We start from the raw sequence: 18,598 nt of genomic DNA on the forward strand, positions 1-18,598 counted from the left end.
ACAGGCATACTAAAGTAATAAAATAGAGTGTACCCTTAAAGAGTGTAGGTGATAACAATGCTAGTGTTACAGTTCTCTACTCTTGTACCTTCAGTTCTGAGGGTTCCACACCCTTCTGTACCAGAACTCAGGACTTCCATCCCTCAGGGGCACTGTCTATAGACTATATGTGTACTGACTCTTACTACTACCCTTCCTTACTTCATCATTCCATTTCTTTGACTACCCCTTCATTCTTTGTTCATTCTATAGTCTCTTACCCTTTGTCTATCCCTTCATTCTTTGTACCTTTATCTTTGACCTCCCCTTTCTTTCATTCTTCATGGCTTATCATTCTTAGTAGCTCATACTCCCTAGGTGCTCTTGTGTAGTTTAGTATATATAGGTGTATGAGATCAGACTGGTCCTGTAGTCTTGATCTTGTCTACTCCAGGTAGTCCTATACTCTTAGGCTTACTCTATATACTCTACTCTTGTCTCACTCTCTCTCTCTACCTGTTCTGCAAGTTCTGACTATGTTCTAGTGCTTGTGTTCTGTATTTCTGTTGTGTAGGATAGTTGTAGCCTAGGTCCTCTTACTAAGCCTTCAGGTCCCCTCTACACTGTTACTAACATCAGATTAAGACTACCCATTACTACTCTACAACTCTCCTACATTTTGAGCATCAGTACTCACTGTTGTGTTGATCTCTTTTCTTTGTCCTAACCCTTCTACATTTTTAAATTTTAAACTCCCTAAACCCCTTTTAAACTTTTGCCACCCTTCTTCTATTCATTACCCCTTTTAGTTTAGTACTGATTCCTTTATAGTGTAAACATAGACCCTCCTACACTAACTACTACCCCTACTGTCCTGCTAGATTAGTAGTTACAAGTAGAACTAGCTCAATATGTGTAAACCTCTATCTAAGAGGCCTTTACCAACCATGTGCCCCTAACCTCTTCAGAACCTGTTCTAGTTGTTCTAGAAGTTACAACTTATTCTAGAAAGAAAGTACATGTAGCCTACCCTTTAGACTTTAATAGGTAGTACTTTAAGAACTTCCAGCACTAAGTTGAACTATACATAGCTACTACTTTGACTAATCTATTCTCAGATCTTAATTGTGTCCTATTTGTCCTCTCCTTCATAAAGGAAGGCAACACAGCCACCTAGGCCTAGAACTAGATTGAAGGCTATTAGATCAGAAGTCTGATCTAACTTTAGAATGATGAGTTGTATTCAGAATTCATAAGACAGTTCTGTACTTTCTTCATTAATCTGAATAAGAAGTATAATGTACAGAACAAGCTTGTGTCTCTGTGACAGAGCAAACATTCTGCTAATACCTTTTTTCAGGAGTTCAATATCCTAGCCTGAAAGGCAGGATTCATACTTAGGTTTGATAATGTTCTTATTAGAATGCTTAAAAAAGCTCTTTACTCAGAACTAGTTAATAAGATTCTTAGAATAATGCTAGAACTAGTTACTTACACTGAGTAGAAAATGCACACCATTTCCTTCAACTAAGCTGTAGCCTGAATGTATCAAGTCTGTACAGAATGTCTACACATACATTCAGCTCCTTCAGTTCTAAGCCCTTAGATTGATCTGCCTGTAATTTGTAATCAATCTGTTCTGATAGACATTAGAGAAGCCTGAAAGTAAGAAGTATGCTTTACCTGCAGAAAGTTAGAGTACTAAATTAAGGACTGTCTGTAGAAACAATAGTACATCTGTCAGGTTATTAGAGTAATAATGAGTAATGAGTAGGATTTGTAGTAAGAAGCCTTTTCTGTAAATCCAGAAGTTACCTCAGAACTCCTAGACCTTAACTATATACTCTAGGATTTTGTAGAGGCCTAACAGTGAATACAGTACTGAAGGGCTATGACTCAGATTTTTTGATGACCACTTTTGATTCAATAAACACTGTAGGATTAGAAGTAAATAAAGTAGAAAAAGTAGAAAAAGTAGAAAAAATAAATTAACAAAATTATTTATTAGAAAGAAAAAAGTCAAAAACAAAAGTAGATAGTTCTCCTATTTCTCCTGATTCTTTTGATTCTTCTCTTTACACTTTATCTGAGTCTAAATCTGTACAATCTAACCTACTACTTTTACATTCTAAGATCTTAGAATGTTCAGAACACTACCTAGCCCTGTTTACTACTTAGTAGTTTGTTTATAGTATTAAGCAGGAATGGTCTCAGCTAAGCTCACAACTAAGGACATGAGTCTGTCCTTGTTGAAAGAGAGAGGTTACTAAGGAAATGTTAGTGTATATACTTACTCTCTTAGACAATAAGACTGTACAAGCTGTATGTTCCTTTTAGAACAAGTAGTAGTTCATCTGAGAATGTTCTAAGTACTAGCTCTAAGTCCCTGTCCTCTTGGCTCCCTTCTTAGGATCCTCCCAGATTCAAACAATAGCTCTAGTAGACAGTGAATGTACTAGTTTGTGTATTAATAAGGTCTTTGTGTAGGAACACTACCTTTCTACTTAATGTATTCTACTTCTGATCCTAGTATACAATACAGACAGAACCCTGAACCAGAATAATCAGATTACTGAGTTTGTCCAACTATAGATGACTATTCAGGATTATGAGGAAAGTATTGAGTTCAGAGTCACTAACCTTAGAAAGACAGACATCTTTATTAGATTTGAATAGCTCAAGACTTACAACCCTACTATTAACTAGTTAGAGTAGACACTTGTGTTTGATTAGTGTCCTAAGTTCTGTAACTACCTTATACTACTGTTCTGAGTAGATACAGACACTTCTAATGTTACTAACAGTTCTAATGAAGGTGACTAGTTGTTCTTCTTTAACTGAGATAGATATGTGGATACATATTCTAGTCAAGGTAGAACAGAGTTAATCTGAAGGATGTTTGTAATAGAACTAGTCTGGAACCCTCTCAGAATGACTCTACTCTAGAATACACATAGACTCAGCCTACTAGATTTTGTCTAAGAGTTCCCTGAAGTCTTTAGTAAAGAGGAATTTAACCAGCTTTCTAAACACTGTCTCTAAGACTATACAATTGAATTGACTAAAGGTTTCCAACCTAAGGATTGTAAGGTCTACCTACTCAACAGAGACAAGTAGGAGGTGCTCAACAAGTTCCTTTAGGAAAATCTTTGGAACAGCCAGATCTGACCCTCAAAGTCCTTTATAGTCTCTCCTTTCTTCTTTGTCAAAAAGAAAGATAGAAAGCTCTACCTAGTCTAGGATTATTATTGTCTTAATAAGAGTACTGTTAAAAACAAGTATCTACTCCCTCTGATTCAGGAGCTCATTAATAAGATGTATACATTTAAGGTTTTCACTAAGTTGGACATTCAATAGGGATACAATAATATTTGGATCCAAGACAGAGATGAGTAGAAGACTGTATTTTAAACTAATTACAGATTGTACAAACTGACTATAATGTTCTTCAGACTAACTAACTTACTTGTAACATTCTAGTTATTCATGAATCACATCCTTACAGATCTGATTGACTCAGAGCATGTTGGTGTGTATCTGGACAACATTCTAATCTTCACCTAGACAGTCAAACACTATTACTAACTAATCTAAGCAGTTTTACAACAGCTCCAAAATAATAAACTGTTTCTCTAAGAAGTAAAGTACTCTTTTGTACAGGAGTCAGTAGATTATTTAAGCTTTGTAATTAGTGGAGGAGAGGTCCACATGGATCTAGCAAAGGTAACTACAGTTCAGAACTGGCTACAACCTCAGAACCTGAAACAGGTCCAAGTATTCCTTAGGTTTGTAAACTACTACTAACACTTTATTTAAGACTTTAGTACTATTACTCAGCCCCTTCACAATCTCACTAGCAAAGATGTTCCTTAGTAATAGAATGATCAGTAGTAGTCTACATTCAAGTCTCTCAAGTAGACTATTACTAGCAAGCCTGTATTAGTAGTTTTAACAGTTGTGGACAAGTTCTGAGTCAAAGCCAACTCTTCCAACTTTACAAATAGAGTAGTACTGTTCTAGTTTATTAATAGAAAGTAGTGTCCAATAGTGTTCTGATTAGAATCCCTCTCTGTAACAGAACAGAACTATCTTATCTATAATAAGGAACTCCTTACAATTGTCTATTCTCTAAAGGAGTAGTATTAATATCTCCTTAGTACTGTACAGAAGTTTGAGATTTGAAGTAATCACTTTAATCTCTAGTACTTCCAAGCACCTCAGAAGCTCAACCACTGTCAAGCCTACTAAATGTTAGAACTGTAGAACTATGACTTTGTACTAACCTACAAACTTAGAATGTAAATGACAAAAGCTGATTTACTCTTAAGACAAGTAGGTCACAAAAGGAGAGAGAATGATAACAAAAATCTTGTTCTCCTAAACAATTCCTGTTTTGTGTCTAAGACAATCTAAGAGATCCAACTTGAATCCAAGAATGTTGACTTTGTTACCTACATATAGTAAGCTCTGAGACACATGTATAACTAGGTTATAGTAAAGTAGTTAGAGAAGTAGGCTAGGGATTGGGAGGAGGATAAGGATGGACAGGTTTACTAGAAAGGCTGACTATATATTCTAAAGGATTAGAAGCTGTAGGAGGACATTGTCTGAGCTCATTATGACAATCTGACTGTAGAACATTTAGACTAACACAAAACACAGGAACTCATTACTTAGAACTACTAGTAGCCTAGAATGTAGAGGGAAATTCTAAAGTATGTAACTAGTTACAATATGTACTAACAGACTAAGGCTTACTAGACAAGAGTTTAGACTCCCCTACATCTGTATTGGATTCTGAATCACTCTTAGGAAGAAGTCTTAGTAGACCTGATCAGTAAGCTACCTGAGTCTTAGGGTTACAACACTATCTGTATGATTGTCAACCAATTCTCTAAGCAAGTCTATACAGTTCTGACCTGAACAGAACTCACTTCTAAAGGTATAGTGTGTATTTATCAGGATTATGTCTTCTAGTTGTACAGACTCCCTTAGAAGCTTATTCATGATTACAGACTATAATTCAAGTTGAAATTCATGTAAGACTTGTATGTGCTTCTTAGAATTCAAAGGAACCCTTCTACTACTTATCACTTACAGACTGACAGTCAAACTGAGTAAGTCAATCAGAAGATCAAACTCTACCTCTAGATGTTCATCAATCATTAGTAATCAGATTGGTCTGAATAGTTAGCTCTAACAGAATTTGTGTATAACAACTAGTAACACTCTATAATAGGACAGTCCCTGTTCTTCCTCAATCATGAGAGACATCTGTACTAGGGGACAGTTCTGAACCAGAACAGTAGTTCTGAATCTATAACAGACTTTGTAGAATGGATACACAGAACTAGGGAGGACACACAAGCTCTTTTAGAAAAGGTAGTACAGGTCATAAAGTAGAACTATGATTGGAAGAGGTCTGTAACTGAGGATTACTAGCCTAGTAACAAAGTTATGCTAGAAGCTACTAACCTGACTATAGATTGTTTAATGAAGAAGTTGGACAACAAGCACTTCAGACCCTTTGTTATTAAAAAGAAGGTCAGTGTCTCTACCTACAAACTCTAACTTCTAACAACATAGAAGTGTATACACTCAGTGTTTAACAAGGTTCTACTGTCTTAGTACTACAATCTGAGTTTTCCTTCATAACAAAGACCCCTACCATCTCTACCAGAACTTATTAGTTCTGAACCAGAATACAAAGTAGAGTATGTAGTAAATACTAAGCTAGTACATAGAAAGCTCAAGTTCCTTATCTACTAGAAGGGATACTCAGTTGAAGAATGTACTTGGGAACCTACTGAGAATCTCACCCATACTGCTAAGGTAATCCAAGACTTTTATCAACTTCATCTGGGTGCTCTACATCAACTCTACCTTACAGATTTCCAAACCCTACTGTTTCAACCTATACCTGAACTACTAACCAAGCCTAATGTTTACTAATCAGAATGATTGGTTTTAGAGGGGGGGTGATGTTACAGTTCTCTACTCTCATACCTTCAGTTCTGAGGGTTCTACACCCTTCTGTACCAGAACTTGAGACTTCTGTCCCTCAGGGGTACTGTCTATAAACTATATGTATACTGACTCTTACTACTACTCTTCCTTACTTCATTATTCCATTCCTTTGACTACCCCTTCATTCTTTGTTCATTCTATAGTCTCTTACCCTTTGTCCATCCCTTCATTCTTTGTACCTTTATCTTTGACCTCCCCTTTCTTTCATTCTTCATGGCTTATCATTCTTAGTGGCTCATACTCCCTAGGTGCTCTTGTGTAGTTTAGTATATATAAGTGTATGAGATCAGACTAGTCCTGTAGTCTTGATCTTGTCTACTCCAGGTAGTCCTGTACTCTTAGGCTCACTCTATATACTCTACTCTTGTCTCACTCTCTCTCTCTGCCTGTTCTACAAGTTCCAACTATGTTCCAGTACTCACATTCTGTATTTCTGTTGTGTAGGATAGTTGTAGCCTGGGTCCCCTTGCTGAGCCTTCAGGTCCCCTCTATACTGTTACTAACAGAGAGAGTAAGACAAGAGTAGAGTATATAGAGTGAGTCTAAGAGTACAGGACTACCTAGAGTAGACAAGATTAAGACTACAGGACCAGTCTGATCTTGTACACCTATATATACTAAACTACACAAGAGTACTCAGAGAGTATGAGCCACTAAGAATGATAAGCTACAAAGAATGAAAGAAAGGAAGGTCAAAGATAAAGGTACAAAGAATGAAGGGATAGACAAAGGGTAAGAGACTATAGAATGAACAAAGAATGAAGGGGTAGTCAAAGGAATGGAATGATAAAGTAAGGAAGGGTAGTAGTAAGAGTCAGCATACATATAGTCTATAGACAGCACCCCTGAGGGACAGAAGTCCCGAGTTCTGGTACAGAAGGGTGTGGAACCCTTGGAACTGAAGGTATGAGAGTGGAGAACCATAACAGAAATATGACATCAGCTCAGCTATGGATTAGAGACATTATACAGATAAATGGTGTAATACAGTGTAAAAAGCATTCAAAAGTCAGGCCAAGAATATGCAACTTTCTAGATTCTAATGTTTGCTTTGTTTTCTTGTCACTATTTATACAATTGTTCAACTCATGATGTCTTGACTCATTTAGCCAGCAGATTCTTAGTCCTAACTATGTTGTGGAACATAGCAGTCTCAGGCAAGATCCGCTTTCTGTGATTACTTCACTCCGATGTTATTCGCTTACTCCCCGTGAAATTTGTGTCCTGGCCATTTACCTCTCTTACGGTACATACAGATGTGTCATTCATACCAAACATACAGGAGGTAGGCAACCATGCAGATTGTAGGACAGTACGAATATTCAAGTACCCTCAATGAAACTCGTTCTTGCTATACACTCCTTTCTTACGGCACATACAGATATTTCATTCATACCATACATACAGGAGGTAGGTAATCATGCAGATTGCAGGACAGTACGAATAATGAAGACCATATGACCATAAGCGGAGAGCTATGCTTTTCAGAACAGCTTGGACAGAACATGTCAGGTCACGGAAGGATGAGGAAGGTTGTAATGGAAACATCATGCGGCAGCCCTTAAGCGTTTTGAAAGCGTAATTATTAAATGAGACGTATATCAGGAAATATTGAAAAACATACTTCTTGTGTGAAGCCTTGATTGCAGCGGCCTTTTCTTTGCGTTCTGCGAGGCGCTTCGCAAGAAGTGCACTGGATAATATGTCAGAACGCGATTTCTAATTAAATGTCAAGTAAAATAATTTACTCGTATTCGGACTTCTGCTCCTTTTGACGTTCGATACGGCGGCGCTTGAGGGAGCGGAGGTGACGGCGACGTTGGAGGCGCTGAGGTGTAACAAGGCGTTGGATTTTGGGTCTACATAGCAATGTTTAAAATCGCGGAACGCAAAAGATAGCAATTAGCGAACTTACGCTTTCGTGTATTTCTTCTCTGGGTTGCTCTTGCGGGCAACTTCACGACGGACGACGTACTTCCTAACATCGTCATCCTTGGTAAGGTTGAAGAATCGGCGGATCTTCGTTGCACGCTTAGGACCCAAGCGCTTAGGCAGGACCTGATCGGTGAGGCCAGGAATCTCTGATTCACCCTGCTTCACGACAACCAGAGCGAGAACAGCAATATCGGGACCGACTATGCATCCGCGAACCGACTTGCGGGCGCGTTCACCAGTACGACGCGGGCGATAGCACGAGTGACCAGCAGAGAGCAAGAGACGGACACGGTGAGGAACAAGGACACCCTGTTTCATTGGGAAACCCTGCTTGTCATTGCCGCCAGCAATGCGAAAGATATAGCCCTTGAATTCGTCCCCGAGAGAGTCGCCTGGAACCTCCTGCGACATCCGCTTGTCGTAGAAAACACGGTAACGACGTTCATCGTCGAGGTCGATTGTCTTTTGCTGGCCCGTCGCCGGGTTGGCGATGTTGAACTTCATGGCCGGTGGTGTCTTGAGGTACTCGACGTTTCGATATGTGCGCACAAGACTACTCGCGACTTTTCGAATACATTGCCGTATTTGGTAGTACATGCTGTATAGTTTTGATTCTCACGCTTTTCGCCCTCGTTCCCGCCTTGACCTCTGAACCTGTCTGTTCTGGCCTCCTCAAGACACCCGTTCGTTGTCCTCGACGTTCATAAAAAGCACTATTCATCATGGGTCGTATGCACGCTCCCGGAAAGGGCATTTGTACGTAGTCATACATTGGTATGAGATTCGCGAACTCACTTATTGTTGTATTCAGCGTCCTCTGCCCTTCCCTACCGCCGCACTCCACCTTCATGGCTTAAAACTACTCCCGAAGAGGTCGTCGAGCACATCTGCAAGCTTGCTCGCAAAGGCATGACACCATCGCAAATCGGTGTGCTCCTCCGTGACTCGCACGGCATTCCCCAAGTTCGCTTCGTCACTGGTAACAAGATTCTCCGTATCCTCAAATCGAACGGTGCGTTTCTGGATATTTTCCTTATTGTTCATTGATTAAACGCAAGGCATACAATCTCTTCTTTATGTTGTATATTTTATGCGTTTATCGCATACCTTTTGTTTGGGGATAGGCCTGGCACCAGCCATCCCAGAGGACCTCTGGCACCTCGTCAAAAAGGCGGTCGCCGTCCGCAAGCACCTCGAGACAAACCGCAAGGACAAAGACTCGAAGTTCCGCCTCATTCTCATCGAGTCGCGTATCCACCGTCTGGCACGATACTACAAGACGAGGCAGCAAATTGCGCCCACCTTCAAATATGATTCTGCGACTGCGTCGACGCTCATTGCTTAAGTGTTGGGGGTGCAGTTGGAATGTTTGCTTAATGGGTCGTATGCGCGCACGTTTGTATGATTTTATTGCGAATATGTCAATGCTATGCCATGCGTCCATATCTCTTTTTACTGTCGAAACCAGCGCCGAGTTAAATGGTTATTTGTCTCGTTATGAGGCGATTGTACTACACAATCTTGAACTAACTTGTTCTTTATAAGGCTCATATATGCCAATGCTGAGAACAAGGGATCGATTCTGAAAACTCGCCGCAAATTAAAGGTAGACTTCATTCTATACTGTCTAGAAGAGCGATATTGGTCTCGCCTCAAGGACGACTCACCATAGAAATAATGTTTCTTTATATACATTAGTCATGGTGAGCATCATCCGCTTTCGTATGGCTACTATTCGTATACTGATAAAATATAGATAATATGAATAAAAGTCCGAGTGGACCACGTCCTGCAAACCACATTCTCGTTCCGCTTCTTGAAGTTATCCTCAAGGCCTCAAGAACGGGATCTTTTTCTTTCCTATATCGATCAGGTCCGACCTTATTTCCTCTATTGTTAATGTCCACGTCAGAAACCATCCCAAATGTGAAAGCAGCATTGGAAAAAGGGACAACTCACTAAGATCATAAAGACGGCCAGTTCCCAACTTCAACTCGACACCAGGAAGCTGGTCTCTCAGCTGCACATACGACCTCCTCGTTTCCACATCGCGCACCAGGACCCGTATACGCTTCAATTCCCTTAAGTAACGCCCTGCCTGTCTAACTTTAACAAGTTTCTCTAGGTTATCACCTCCACATTTTATGTCGTCCGTGTCCTCTTCGAAGAGTTCCCATAGGTATCCGGAGAGGACCAGTTCCTTAAGGTGCGGAGGGTAGCTTGTTATCTCTATCCTCGCGAAACTCCTAAACGGAAGACAAAGCTCGACGAGGTTCTCGAGGAACGCAAGTGACCATTTTGACTCGCTTTGTATGTATGGATCAAGAAGTTCAATCCATCTGAAGGTCTTGGGAAATGTGACTTCAGTAACCTGCTTCGCAGTAATCGTCAACGACTCGAGCGTCTTCCTATACGGAAGGAGTGGGCTCGTCAATGGATCGAAGAAGTTCGTCACGTTCTCGTAATCCCCTTTCAAGAACTCGATGGTATTGATAAGCGGTGAATGTTCAGGGAAGGTAAGTGTTTGCCATTTATGCACTTTAACACCCAAGAGACTTAAGCGACGAAGTTGTGGCATTCGGAACCACTGTGGAGTGTTCAAGTCCGTGTCGTCGTAATAATTCCTCCAGGATTCTGTGATGTACAATTCCTGTAGCGCTGGGAACTCGATGGACGACGAAAATCCCATTCTCCCTCCGAAAATCGCACCATTCGGCATAGCTAACTCCAAATGCGTCAGCTTATCAATCTGCGCGCGATCGAACTTGAGAGCGCGAAACGCGAGGTCATCGTCCGCGGGCAAGGCCTTCATCCATGGCTTCGCCTTAACAAGAAGCTTCAGATTCGGACATATCTCATGAATCTTCCGTAAGCTATATATATCCATCGCTGTATACAACATCTGTGCATTTCCCGACGCATACACTTTGCTGCTAAAATGGAAGTGGTGCACGAGGGGCCGAAGATACTTGTACTTCACCAGTGTATCGGTGAGGAGTTCCAAAGCCTTCGTCGACGAGAGGTAAATCTCGTTGTATAGATGTTTCGTCACGACGTCATGCCACCCTCGACAGACTAGTGCAGCAGCGCGGAGCGTCGGCTGGAAGGTACCTCTGATGAACATAACACGCGTTGGGCAGGCATCACGTTCGTCAAGAAGGTAACCAAAGATCTGTTCGAGGACTTCGACGGGTAGACAGTGGTCCCAGTCCACGTCCTCCCGCTTCGGAGGGCGAAGTAATTGTAGTTTTTGCAAAATTGTTGTTGGCTTCATGTCGACGGTATTGGTAAGAGTAACCGGGTATAGCACGATAGAGGTGTTCAGAGAGAGGAGTTCGCGATTTAGTTACTGAAAAGACGCTCAGGATAGCCGCTCTTTAAACCAGCATAGGAACAAAAGGATATCTCCGCACGCGCTGCTTGGGCCTCTCGTAGCAACCCATCCACTTATCTGAATAAACAGCGAGAAATAGGTGGCTGGTCAACCCATCCGCTCAAGGCGCATCACGCTACGAGTTTTCCAGCCCAGGCCTAGTGCCAGTGTTACGCATCCTGACCGAACTCCGGAGGCCAAAAAGATAACAATAAAAACAATATTGACACTTCGCGACCCATTCCAGGCGTTTTACGCGTGAGCCACTAATTTTCTTATTTGTATTTTTTTTCTTATTATCTGCTTATAGGCCCCGTGATGAGAAGAAATGTAATCTTGGCATGGCAGAAGGCTTTATTCACTTCACCGCCGACGACACCGAACATATCCAATGAGAGAAAAAATATCGAACCCACACATACACCGTATGTTCCACAATCGTTGTGAGATTCTATATTCATACCATTCAATGAGCAAAAGCTAAAAATGACAACATGCAATGTTGCCAAATAGTACATTCCACAAAACATATTACAAAATACTATGACTAGACGAGTAATACTGAAGCGTAGTATTAAAATATACAATTACGGATTAACCTAGCCAGCCAGGACCCATTCTCGAAGTCAAACGTTAGCAATCATCAAAATACGTAACAACGGAAAATCATAAAACGACTCGCGAGGACGAATAGCTGGTGAATATATGCGCAAGTGTAGTTGCGTCGACTTGTAGGACGAATGGTATGACATCAAGCTAGATACCACCGTTAGATACCACCGTGCTCCAGCCTCATGTTCCTTAGAGGAACAGCTGCAACATAATCACCGGCAGAAGCCAAATAAAATGCAGAGCTCCGATATCGCGCAATGGCACAGCGCCATCGACAAGCGGTGCTGCCACTCCGATAGTCTGGTTGACGCAATCCAAATATGTGGTGTTCACCCAGGAAGGAAGGGGAGTATGCGTGTCATTTGGACCAGCCGACGCATTCAGTGCCGTCGTGTCGTTATACCCTTCAAGTGTAAGTACGATGCTGCTTGCGCGATAATACTGAATCGCTTGTTCCGGCTTGGGCATCGAGCTATTCGTGGGGTCGAACTGAAGTAAAAGTTGGCTTCCTGTGCTATTTGAAGCGAGGGAGGTGGAGCAATTGGTCGTGATGGCGGTTCGGAGTGCGACGCTTGTTGAGTTATCTGCGATGACGAATACAGTTGTGTTTCCAGTCGAGGAAGAGTAGGGAACGACGCTGAGTGGGCCACCAGGTCTCGTACTATTGTTTGGTTCACCATACTAGAGAAATTTGATCATATCAGGTTGTGGTTTGAGTAGCGCGGAGGTAATACTCGTACCTCTGAGTCATGCAAGTATGCGACACCACCGGCACCCGCAGATCCCCAGACCACAGGCCAGAAGTAAAACGGGAAATTGAGGTTATTAACACCTCGGGAAGATACACCAGGATATCCACTCCCGTAAGTCCTACAAACAAATTAACTGATTACTACCACTTCTACAAAGCATGGCACAGCTAATCCTTACCTTGATCCGTAAATATCACCTCGTGCCCCTCCACCTTGCGTTCGACCTGAGAACGGCTGACCAGACGGAATAGTGTTGACCTTCCCACCTCCGTTCCCATACGAAGTTGCGGACGTTCGTCCACCCGAAGCCGAGCCGGAACCGATAGAAACAGGCGTACGTGGCGGTGTCCCCCCGCCGGCTCCGCCACTTCCGCCTCGACTACCTCCGCTGCTGCCTCCGCTACTTCCTCCGCTACTTCCTCCACCTCGGCTCCCCCCACTACTGCTGCCTCCACCTCGGCTTCCCCCACTGCTGCTACCCCCTCCTCGACTGCCACCTCCACTACTACCTCCTCCTCCACCCCCTCGTCCGCCGCCGCCGCCACCCCCACCACCCCCACCTGCTCTTCGATATTTCGTACTTCGTCCAGAAAGTCGTGAGATAAAGGGAATAAACATCCCGTCTTATGGCGTTATGTCGTTAAGCCAGTATGAGTCGTGGTGTAGAATTCCAAGGAAGGAGGGTAGCGGTAGGTTTAATATGTTCCACACCAGTTGTTCCAGATATACCCGCCTACAAATACATTTTTCACCACTTTCATCGTATTATATATAACAGCACAAGGCAGTGCATAGGCGATTCACCTGACATGAGGTACAGGCGGGTTTCAATGATGGAGCCGGAAGGCGAGTCTTGGCGAAGCGGATCCCACGGTGTCCCACAATGGACCCACATACATAGTGACCCTTTACTAATAATTTAAGCCGACCTCCTGAGATCTGCTGCAGGGATGTTCTAACCCAGCAGAAAAGTGCTCATAACTTGAATTCAGCGGGAGATAGGCTACGTCTGCATGTGAATATGAGAAGTCAAGTCAAGAAGCAGAAAGTACGCACGTGCCGATCAACGGATCAAGCATATGTCGTCCCCAAACCAGTAGTCACAGTACAACAGTATAAGCGGCGACAGTCCTCCGATGACTAGTCATACCGAGTCACAGTCTTGGAGTCCTTGAACGTCGTCGATATCAAAATTGAATTCCTCGTGGCGCTGGGAGCACAGGATCATGTTGTCTCCATAGCGTCATGATCCGCCGCATCCGTGTGAGTTCCTAGTGATCAAGGCTCGGCAGAGCAATCCTATGAAAACCGTGAAACCAACGGAGCGTCAGTAAAGGGAAAGAAACGAATTATGCAGGAAAATGATACCAGATCACTAGAACTGAACATGATGTTCGAGTTATACTAGCGCCTTGAGTGGGAATGATGGTATAAGAGATACAGGTATACACAGCAAGTAGAAAACATAGTGGCGTAATGGCGAAACAACAGGCAGTGCAGGTAAAATCATGTGCAAAGCAACATCTCCAAGAACGTGAAAAACTCCTTTTGCATTACATGCACCTATGAAGGATCACAGTACATAAAGAACAAAGTAAAAACCCAGGCGTGAATTACACTATAAAGAAAGAAGGAACGAAAAGGAATCGTTTATAGGGTATACGAGTAAGGCGAACTTGAAGAACAGCCGAAAGTTAACGTCCCCTTTCTGGACGAGTAGCACAAGTTATGGAGACCAGGAACCTGCACAGGTCTCACAAGACTTGTTGAAACAGAATCATCACCAACCATGCAAGTCCCAACACTCCCATATTGTACACCGAAACCGATCCGTACGTCGTGACGTCCCCATCAACAAGCGGAGCAGCCGCACCAATCGTCTCATTCACACAACTCAAGAAAGTCGTGTTCACCCACGAAGGTAACGGCGTATGCAAATCATTCGCCCCCGCCGATCCGTTGAGCGCCGTCGTATCATTGTACCCATCCAGGGTAAGAACGACACTACTCGCTCGATAATACTGGATGGCTTGTTCAGGTTTCGGCATGGATGAATTCGTTTGGTCGAACGCGAGTTCAGGTTGAGATCCAGTGCTGTTTGAGGCTAGGACTGTGGAGCAGTTGGATGCGATTGCGGTGCGAAGGGCGATGCTTGTTGAATTATCTGCCATTATGTGTACAGTTGTGTTTCCTGTAGAGGAAGAGTAGGCGATGGTGTTGAGTGGTCCGCCTGGTCTTGAGCTGTTGTTTGGATCGCCATACTGCATAAATTCCAACGTTTCAGGAATTATTTTGATAGATAGTGTAAAAAGGAAGTCCTATACCTCGGAATCATGCAGATATGCAACACTACCAGCTCCAGCCGAACCCCACACGACAGGCCAGAAGTAAAACGGGAATCCAAGGTTGTTTACACCTCTCGAAGCGACGCCCGGGTACCCACTCCCGTACGTCCTAAACAAACACAAAATCATTTGAACAACAAAATTTAAAAAGGATGCCCAAACCTATGGAAATCACTCACTGCGTCCCGAAAACTTGCCCTCTCGTCCCTCCACCTTGACTCCTACCCGCAAACAACTGACCGCTCGGAATCGTACGCACACTCCCTCCTCCGTTTCCATACGTCGTCGCGGACGTCCTTCCGCCCGTACTCGACCCAGCTCCAAGAGGAACAGATGACCGCGTCCCACTTGAAGCACCTGAAGATGACCCGCCGCTGCTCCCTCCACGACTCCCGCCGCTACTTTCTCCACCGCTGCTTCCACCGCGTCCGCCTCCACCCCCTCCTTTCCTTCGGTAGCGCTTCCTATCTTTGGAAGCGCGCGGCCACAAGGAAAAGCGCATAATGTGCCTCCAGATCCGTTACGAAATTTGTTACGACAGATGGGGAATACTCGGACCAGGAGGCGCGCAATCGCTCGTTCAACAGATTTTTGCGGCGCAGGTAGCTCCCACAGATGTAGAAGCTCAGAGATAGAGCGCTCTTATACTAGGGATCCAGGATACACCTCAAGGCCCTCAACAGGTCTCACGTTTCTCGTAACCGGCCCGAGAAGACTGCTCGAGTTTGGAGCGAGGACAAGTTCAGGTAGGCTGTGCGCACCAAGGACAAGTCTCAATGTTCCGGAAGTCGGGACAACGGAAAAGGATACTAGTGCAATAGTTGCGATGATGACGGCAAGGGTCAATGTCAGCACGGTGGAGCTGTCGGCTAACTGTGAACCTTGTCAAAAAAAGGTTCCGTATAAAAAAGGTGGTATTGACGCGTCGCGACGCGACGCGCTAATTAGAAGCAGCAGTAGAGTGAAGCTTCCTCGATGAGTGGACAGTGATCTTGCAGCCTCGTACAGCTTAGTTCTCTAGAGCAAGAGCGACATCATCCTCAGTGACGTTGACAATCGTGTCGACTCGTTGTGTGTGAGAACTGTTAAGAAAAACGCGCGCATGTGCTTGCTGCAACTGAATTGAGGCGGTACAGAAGGTGGCGCGTGAGCAAAAAAAAAAAAAAGCGGAATCCAACGCCGCGTGGCACTTTACTCATAACCGGCAACGGCGGCAAGACCATAAGCTGAAACCCGATAAGAGTGGCACAGATACACATTTCTACGTCTTTACATTTCAACAACGCGTCTACAAAGGTATACTAATCGTCCGTCTACAGTCAAATGACCGAAACATTCATCACCAAACTGGTATTTATCTAATCACCAGCGGAACAAATCAAGCAGCCAACCAAACTCCATCCTTCAACACCTCCTCTTTCGTCTTCTCACCGGATACGATCGTTTTCACCTTCTCTAATGCGTTCGAGAAGTTCGTAAAGAGAACGTGCGGGATACCCTCGGCCTTGCAGTACTCGTGCAAATCGTTCTCGTTATCGCCTTTGAGCTTCACGAAGAGGACATCGGCATGACGTGCGGCGGACATGTCTATATGCGCGTGTCAATATATGCATTCCATTCATATTGCCTATTGTAAAAAGGCGAACGGAGCGACTTACCCGAGACACCATCGCCGAAGAAGAATAACGTTGGCGGGTTAGCTAGCTTCCCGTATGGCAAGATGGCTTGCGACTTGTCATGTCCATATCCACTAATACCGAAAAGGTCGGCAAAGACAAAAAACCAACATATATGCGCGTGAAGCACACACCTCGTAGGATGACGATACTGTATCTCCCACTTCCCATTAGGCAAGTGCCTCACATCGTTTGATACGATATCAATCGTCGCCGCATCTTCCTCGCCGATGAGCTTTGATAATACCGCACGGATGATCGGTTCCATGCCGCTATCATTCGCAATCCAATTCAATAAGAGTAAGTACCGAAATTTTCCAGACAAAGTGATGGGGAGACGGACCTAGAGACGAGAACGATCGGAATATCGTTCTCTTTGCAGTATTTGTAGAAGTCCTTGAACCCAGAGTCAAGATTTATGTCTGTGATTGGCATTTCATCGATTAATGCTATTCCTCCATCCGAAAGAAATAGAAAGTTGACACGCAACTGTTTCTAAGAACCTCTTTACACTCCTCGAAAGAATGTCCTTCCGCAACGCTATCAAGCATTTCCTTGAATGCATCTCTAACAGATAGATGGACATAAGGACGTTAGAGAATGCATAGGAGTCCTAGATAAAATTACTAGTAAGCGTACCTAAACGTAACCTCCTTCTTCAAGATCCTCAAATTACCCTCCCGTCTCTTCTCCTTCCCGAATCCCAAGTTATCCGTCATATCTATCAAACACGAATGAAGTTCATCATCGTCAGTCCATGTGCCACGACAAACAAGGAAGGACAGTAAACAGATAACTCACAATCATTGCTATCATACGTAGTGATCGTCCCATCCCTTAATTCACGTTCATCAGCTCTACATTCTTTTCTTTTAAAAATATTCATTCATGTCCGCGATTTTGATGTTAAGAGTGTGGTCGATATTCCGATGGGTTTCGATAGATCCTACAACATAGATACTCACCAGTCTGAGAGCACGACAAATTTCTTGTCCTGGTGTAAAGGCGGGTACGGCAAGGTGCTCTGTGGCACAGCGTCCTCCGTAGACATGGTTTTCCAATCTATAGCTCTAGCTCAAAAGATTGTGGTGGAAGTATAGATACAGCGATCGTATATGACACTAAACGAAAGTGCGAGGCTTGCATGGTCAAACGTGCGCTGCAGCAGGTTTGACAACTTTAATCACGTGACAATATGCTCTGTAGCACTTCAAAATTCTCAAACTCTCAGGATAGTTACATTAAATCAAAAAGTAATATATTATACACCAAACAAGCATTTGACCATAAAGATAAACTATGCCAATGTCATTATCTGTGTTTAAAGACAAGCAGCATACAAACGGGCCTGTCCAATCAGATACAAACACACAGAGGCTTCATCAAACAACTGTATACAGCCAGTAGTATACAAATCACTCATGTTAATGTGATTCTGGCTTTGAGGTCCAAGACTCAGGATTTCTACTGCCAAAACGTCTCATGTGCAAACTGTAGCTTGTCCTTCACCCCAACCTGGTAGTGTGAGAGTAGGACAGTAAGTATGGCTGTTACTTTAGTCTCTAAGAATCTATTGTGTAAAGAGAAGCTAGCTGTAAGTATTGCAAAATAACAAGCACAGAATAAAAAGCTAAGAGCTAAGAAGAAGAGGCTGAGAAAGTATACTATCAACCAATGCAAGAACAAGTACCTGTTACGGTTCTCTGCTCTCGCACCTTCAGTTCCGAGGGTTCTGCACCCTTCCGTACCGGAACTCGGGACTTCCGTCCCTTGGGGGCACTGTCTATGAACTATATGCGTGCTGACTCTTGCCACTACCCTTCCTTACTTCATCATTCCATTCCTTTGACCACCCCTTCATTCTTTGTATCATTCTATGGTCTCTTACCCTTTATCCAT

General features: G+C 43.3%; 6 protein-coding genes across 6 annotated transcripts; 1 reads left to right on the forward strand and 5 right to left on the reverse strand.

The window, feature by feature from the left end:
- Positions 1-7,750: 7,750 nt before the first annotated feature.
- On the reverse strand, positions 7,751-8,445 carry FOMMEDRAFT_31261 (ribosomal protein S6e; the record flags this gene model as incomplete). Its single annotated transcript, XM_007270323.1, has 2 exons — positions 7,751-7,865; positions 7,922-8,445. The coding sequence occupies 2 exons, from the start codon at positions 8,443-8,445 to the stop codon at positions 7,751-7,753; spliced, it is 639 nt and encodes a 212-aa protein (XP_007270385.1).
- A 180-nt stretch (positions 8,446-8,625) lies between these two features.
- Positions 8,626-9,446, forward strand: FOMMEDRAFT_23065 (uncharacterized protein). The gene is made up of 3 exons (XM_007270294.1): positions 8,626-8,697; positions 8,753-8,953; positions 9,066-9,446. The coding sequence occupies exons 1-3, from the start codon at positions 8,664-8,666 to the stop codon at positions 9,284-9,286; spliced, it is 456 nt and encodes a 151-aa protein (XP_007270356.1). The 5' UTR covers positions 8,626-8,663; the 3' UTR covers positions 9,287-9,446.
- A 189-nt stretch (positions 9,447-9,635) lies between these two features.
- Positions 9,636-11,215, reverse strand: FOMMEDRAFT_31263 (uncharacterized protein; the record flags this gene model as incomplete). Its single annotated transcript, XM_007270324.1, has 3 exons — positions 9,636-9,683; positions 9,739-9,776; positions 9,901-11,215. The coding sequence occupies 3 exons, from the start codon at positions 11,213-11,215 to the stop codon at positions 9,636-9,638; spliced, it is 1,401 nt and encodes a 466-aa protein (XP_007270386.1).
- Positions 11,216-11,786: 571 nt separating this feature from the next.
- Positions 11,787-13,409, reverse strand: FOMMEDRAFT_148735 (uncharacterized protein). Its single transcript, XM_007270428.1, has 3 exons — positions 12,857-13,409; positions 12,667-12,796; positions 11,787-12,607 (listed from the first exon to the last, which is right to left on the reverse strand). The coding sequence occupies exons 1-3, from the start codon at positions 13,294-13,296 to the stop codon at positions 12,116-12,118; spliced, it is 1,062 nt and encodes a 353-aa protein (XP_007270490.1). The 5' UTR covers positions 13,297-13,409; the 3' UTR covers positions 11,787-12,115.
- An 820-nt stretch (positions 13,410-14,229) lies between these two features.
- Positions 14,230-15,601, reverse strand: FOMMEDRAFT_148736 (uncharacterized protein). Its single transcript, XM_007270429.1, has 3 exons — positions 15,203-15,601; positions 15,003-15,132; positions 14,230-14,939 (listed from the first exon to the last, which is right to left on the reverse strand). The coding sequence occupies exons 1-3, from the start codon at positions 15,523-15,525 to the stop codon at positions 14,433-14,435; spliced, it is 960 nt and encodes a 319-aa protein (XP_007270491.1). The 5' UTR covers positions 15,526-15,601; the 3' UTR covers positions 14,230-14,432.
- Positions 15,602-16,257: 656 nt separating this feature from the next.
- Positions 16,258-17,822, reverse strand: FOMMEDRAFT_128226 (uncharacterized protein). The gene is made up of 8 exons (XM_007270430.1): positions 17,665-17,822; positions 17,501-17,535; positions 17,339-17,420; positions 17,190-17,266; positions 17,043-17,121; positions 16,834-16,971; positions 16,682-16,773; positions 16,258-16,610 (listed from the first exon to the last, which is right to left on the reverse strand). Exons 1-8 carry the CDS (start codon positions 17,748-17,750, stop codon positions 16,402-16,404), a joined length of 798 nt encoding a protein of 265 aa, XP_007270492.1. The 5' UTR covers positions 17,751-17,822; the 3' UTR covers positions 16,258-16,401.
- Between the last annotated feature and the right edge of the window lie 776 nt (positions 17,823-18,598).

This window comes from Fomitiporia mediterranea (genome assembly GCF_000271605.1).
Source record: "Fomitiporia mediterranea MF3/22 unplaced genomic scaffold FOMMEscaffold_13, whole genome shotgun sequence".
NCBI lineage: Eukaryota > Fungi > Basidiomycota > Agaricomycetes > Hymenochaetales > Hymenochaetaceae > Fomitiporia > Fomitiporia mediterranea.

Excerpts from the sequence above, each read along its gene's own strand:
- FOMMEDRAFT_23065 (XM_007270294.1), top strand. The coding sequence starts at position 8,664 with ATGGGTCGTATGCACGCTCCCGGAAAGGGCATTT. Across the intron at positions 8,698-8,752 it reads CGCTCCCGGAAAGGGCATTT|CGTCCTCTGCCCTTCCCTAC; the intron begins GTACGTAGTCAT and ends TGTTGTATTCAG. Across the intron at positions 8,954-9,065 it reads CCGTATCCTCAAATCGAACG|GCCTGGCACCAGCCATCCCA; the intron begins GTGCGTTTCTGG and ends GTTTGGGGATAG.
- FOMMEDRAFT_148735 (XM_007270428.1), bottom strand. The coding sequence starts at position 13,296 with ATGTTTATTCCCTTTATCTCACGACTTTCTGGACGAAGTACGAAATAT. Across the intron at positions 12,797-12,856 it reads GGTGATATTTACGGATCAAG|GACTTACGGGAGTGGATATC; the intron begins GTAAGGATTAGC and ends ATTTGTTTGTAG. Across the intron at positions 12,608-12,666 it reads CATACTTGCATGACTCAGAG|TATGGTGAACCAAACAATAG; the intron begins GTACGAGTATTA and ends AAATTTCTCTAG.
- FOMMEDRAFT_148736 (XM_007270429.1), bottom strand. The coding sequence starts at position 15,525 with ATGCGCTTTTCCTTGTGGCCGCGCGCTTCCAAAGATAGGAAGCGCTAC. Across the intron at positions 15,133-15,202 it reads GGGCAAGTTTTCGGGACGCA|GACGTACGGGAGTGGGTACC; the intron begins GTGAGTGATTTC and ends GTGTTTGTTTAG. Across the intron at positions 14,940-15,002 it reads CATATCTGCATGATTCCGAG|TATGGCGATCCAAACAACAG; the intron begins GTATAGGACTTC and ends GAATTTATGCAG.
- FOMMEDRAFT_128226 (XM_007270430.1), bottom strand. The coding sequence starts at position 17,750 with ATGTCTACGGAGGACGCTGTGCCACAGAGCACCTTGCCGTACCCGCCT. Across the intron at positions 17,267-17,338 it reads AAGAAGGAGGTTACGTTTAG|AGATGCATTCAAGGAAATGC; the intron begins GTACGCTTACTA and ends TCTATCTGTTAG. Across the intron at positions 16,972-17,042 it reads CCGATCGTTCTCGTCTCTAG|CGGCATGGAACCGATCATCC; the intron begins GTCCGTCTCCCC and ends TGCGAATGATAG.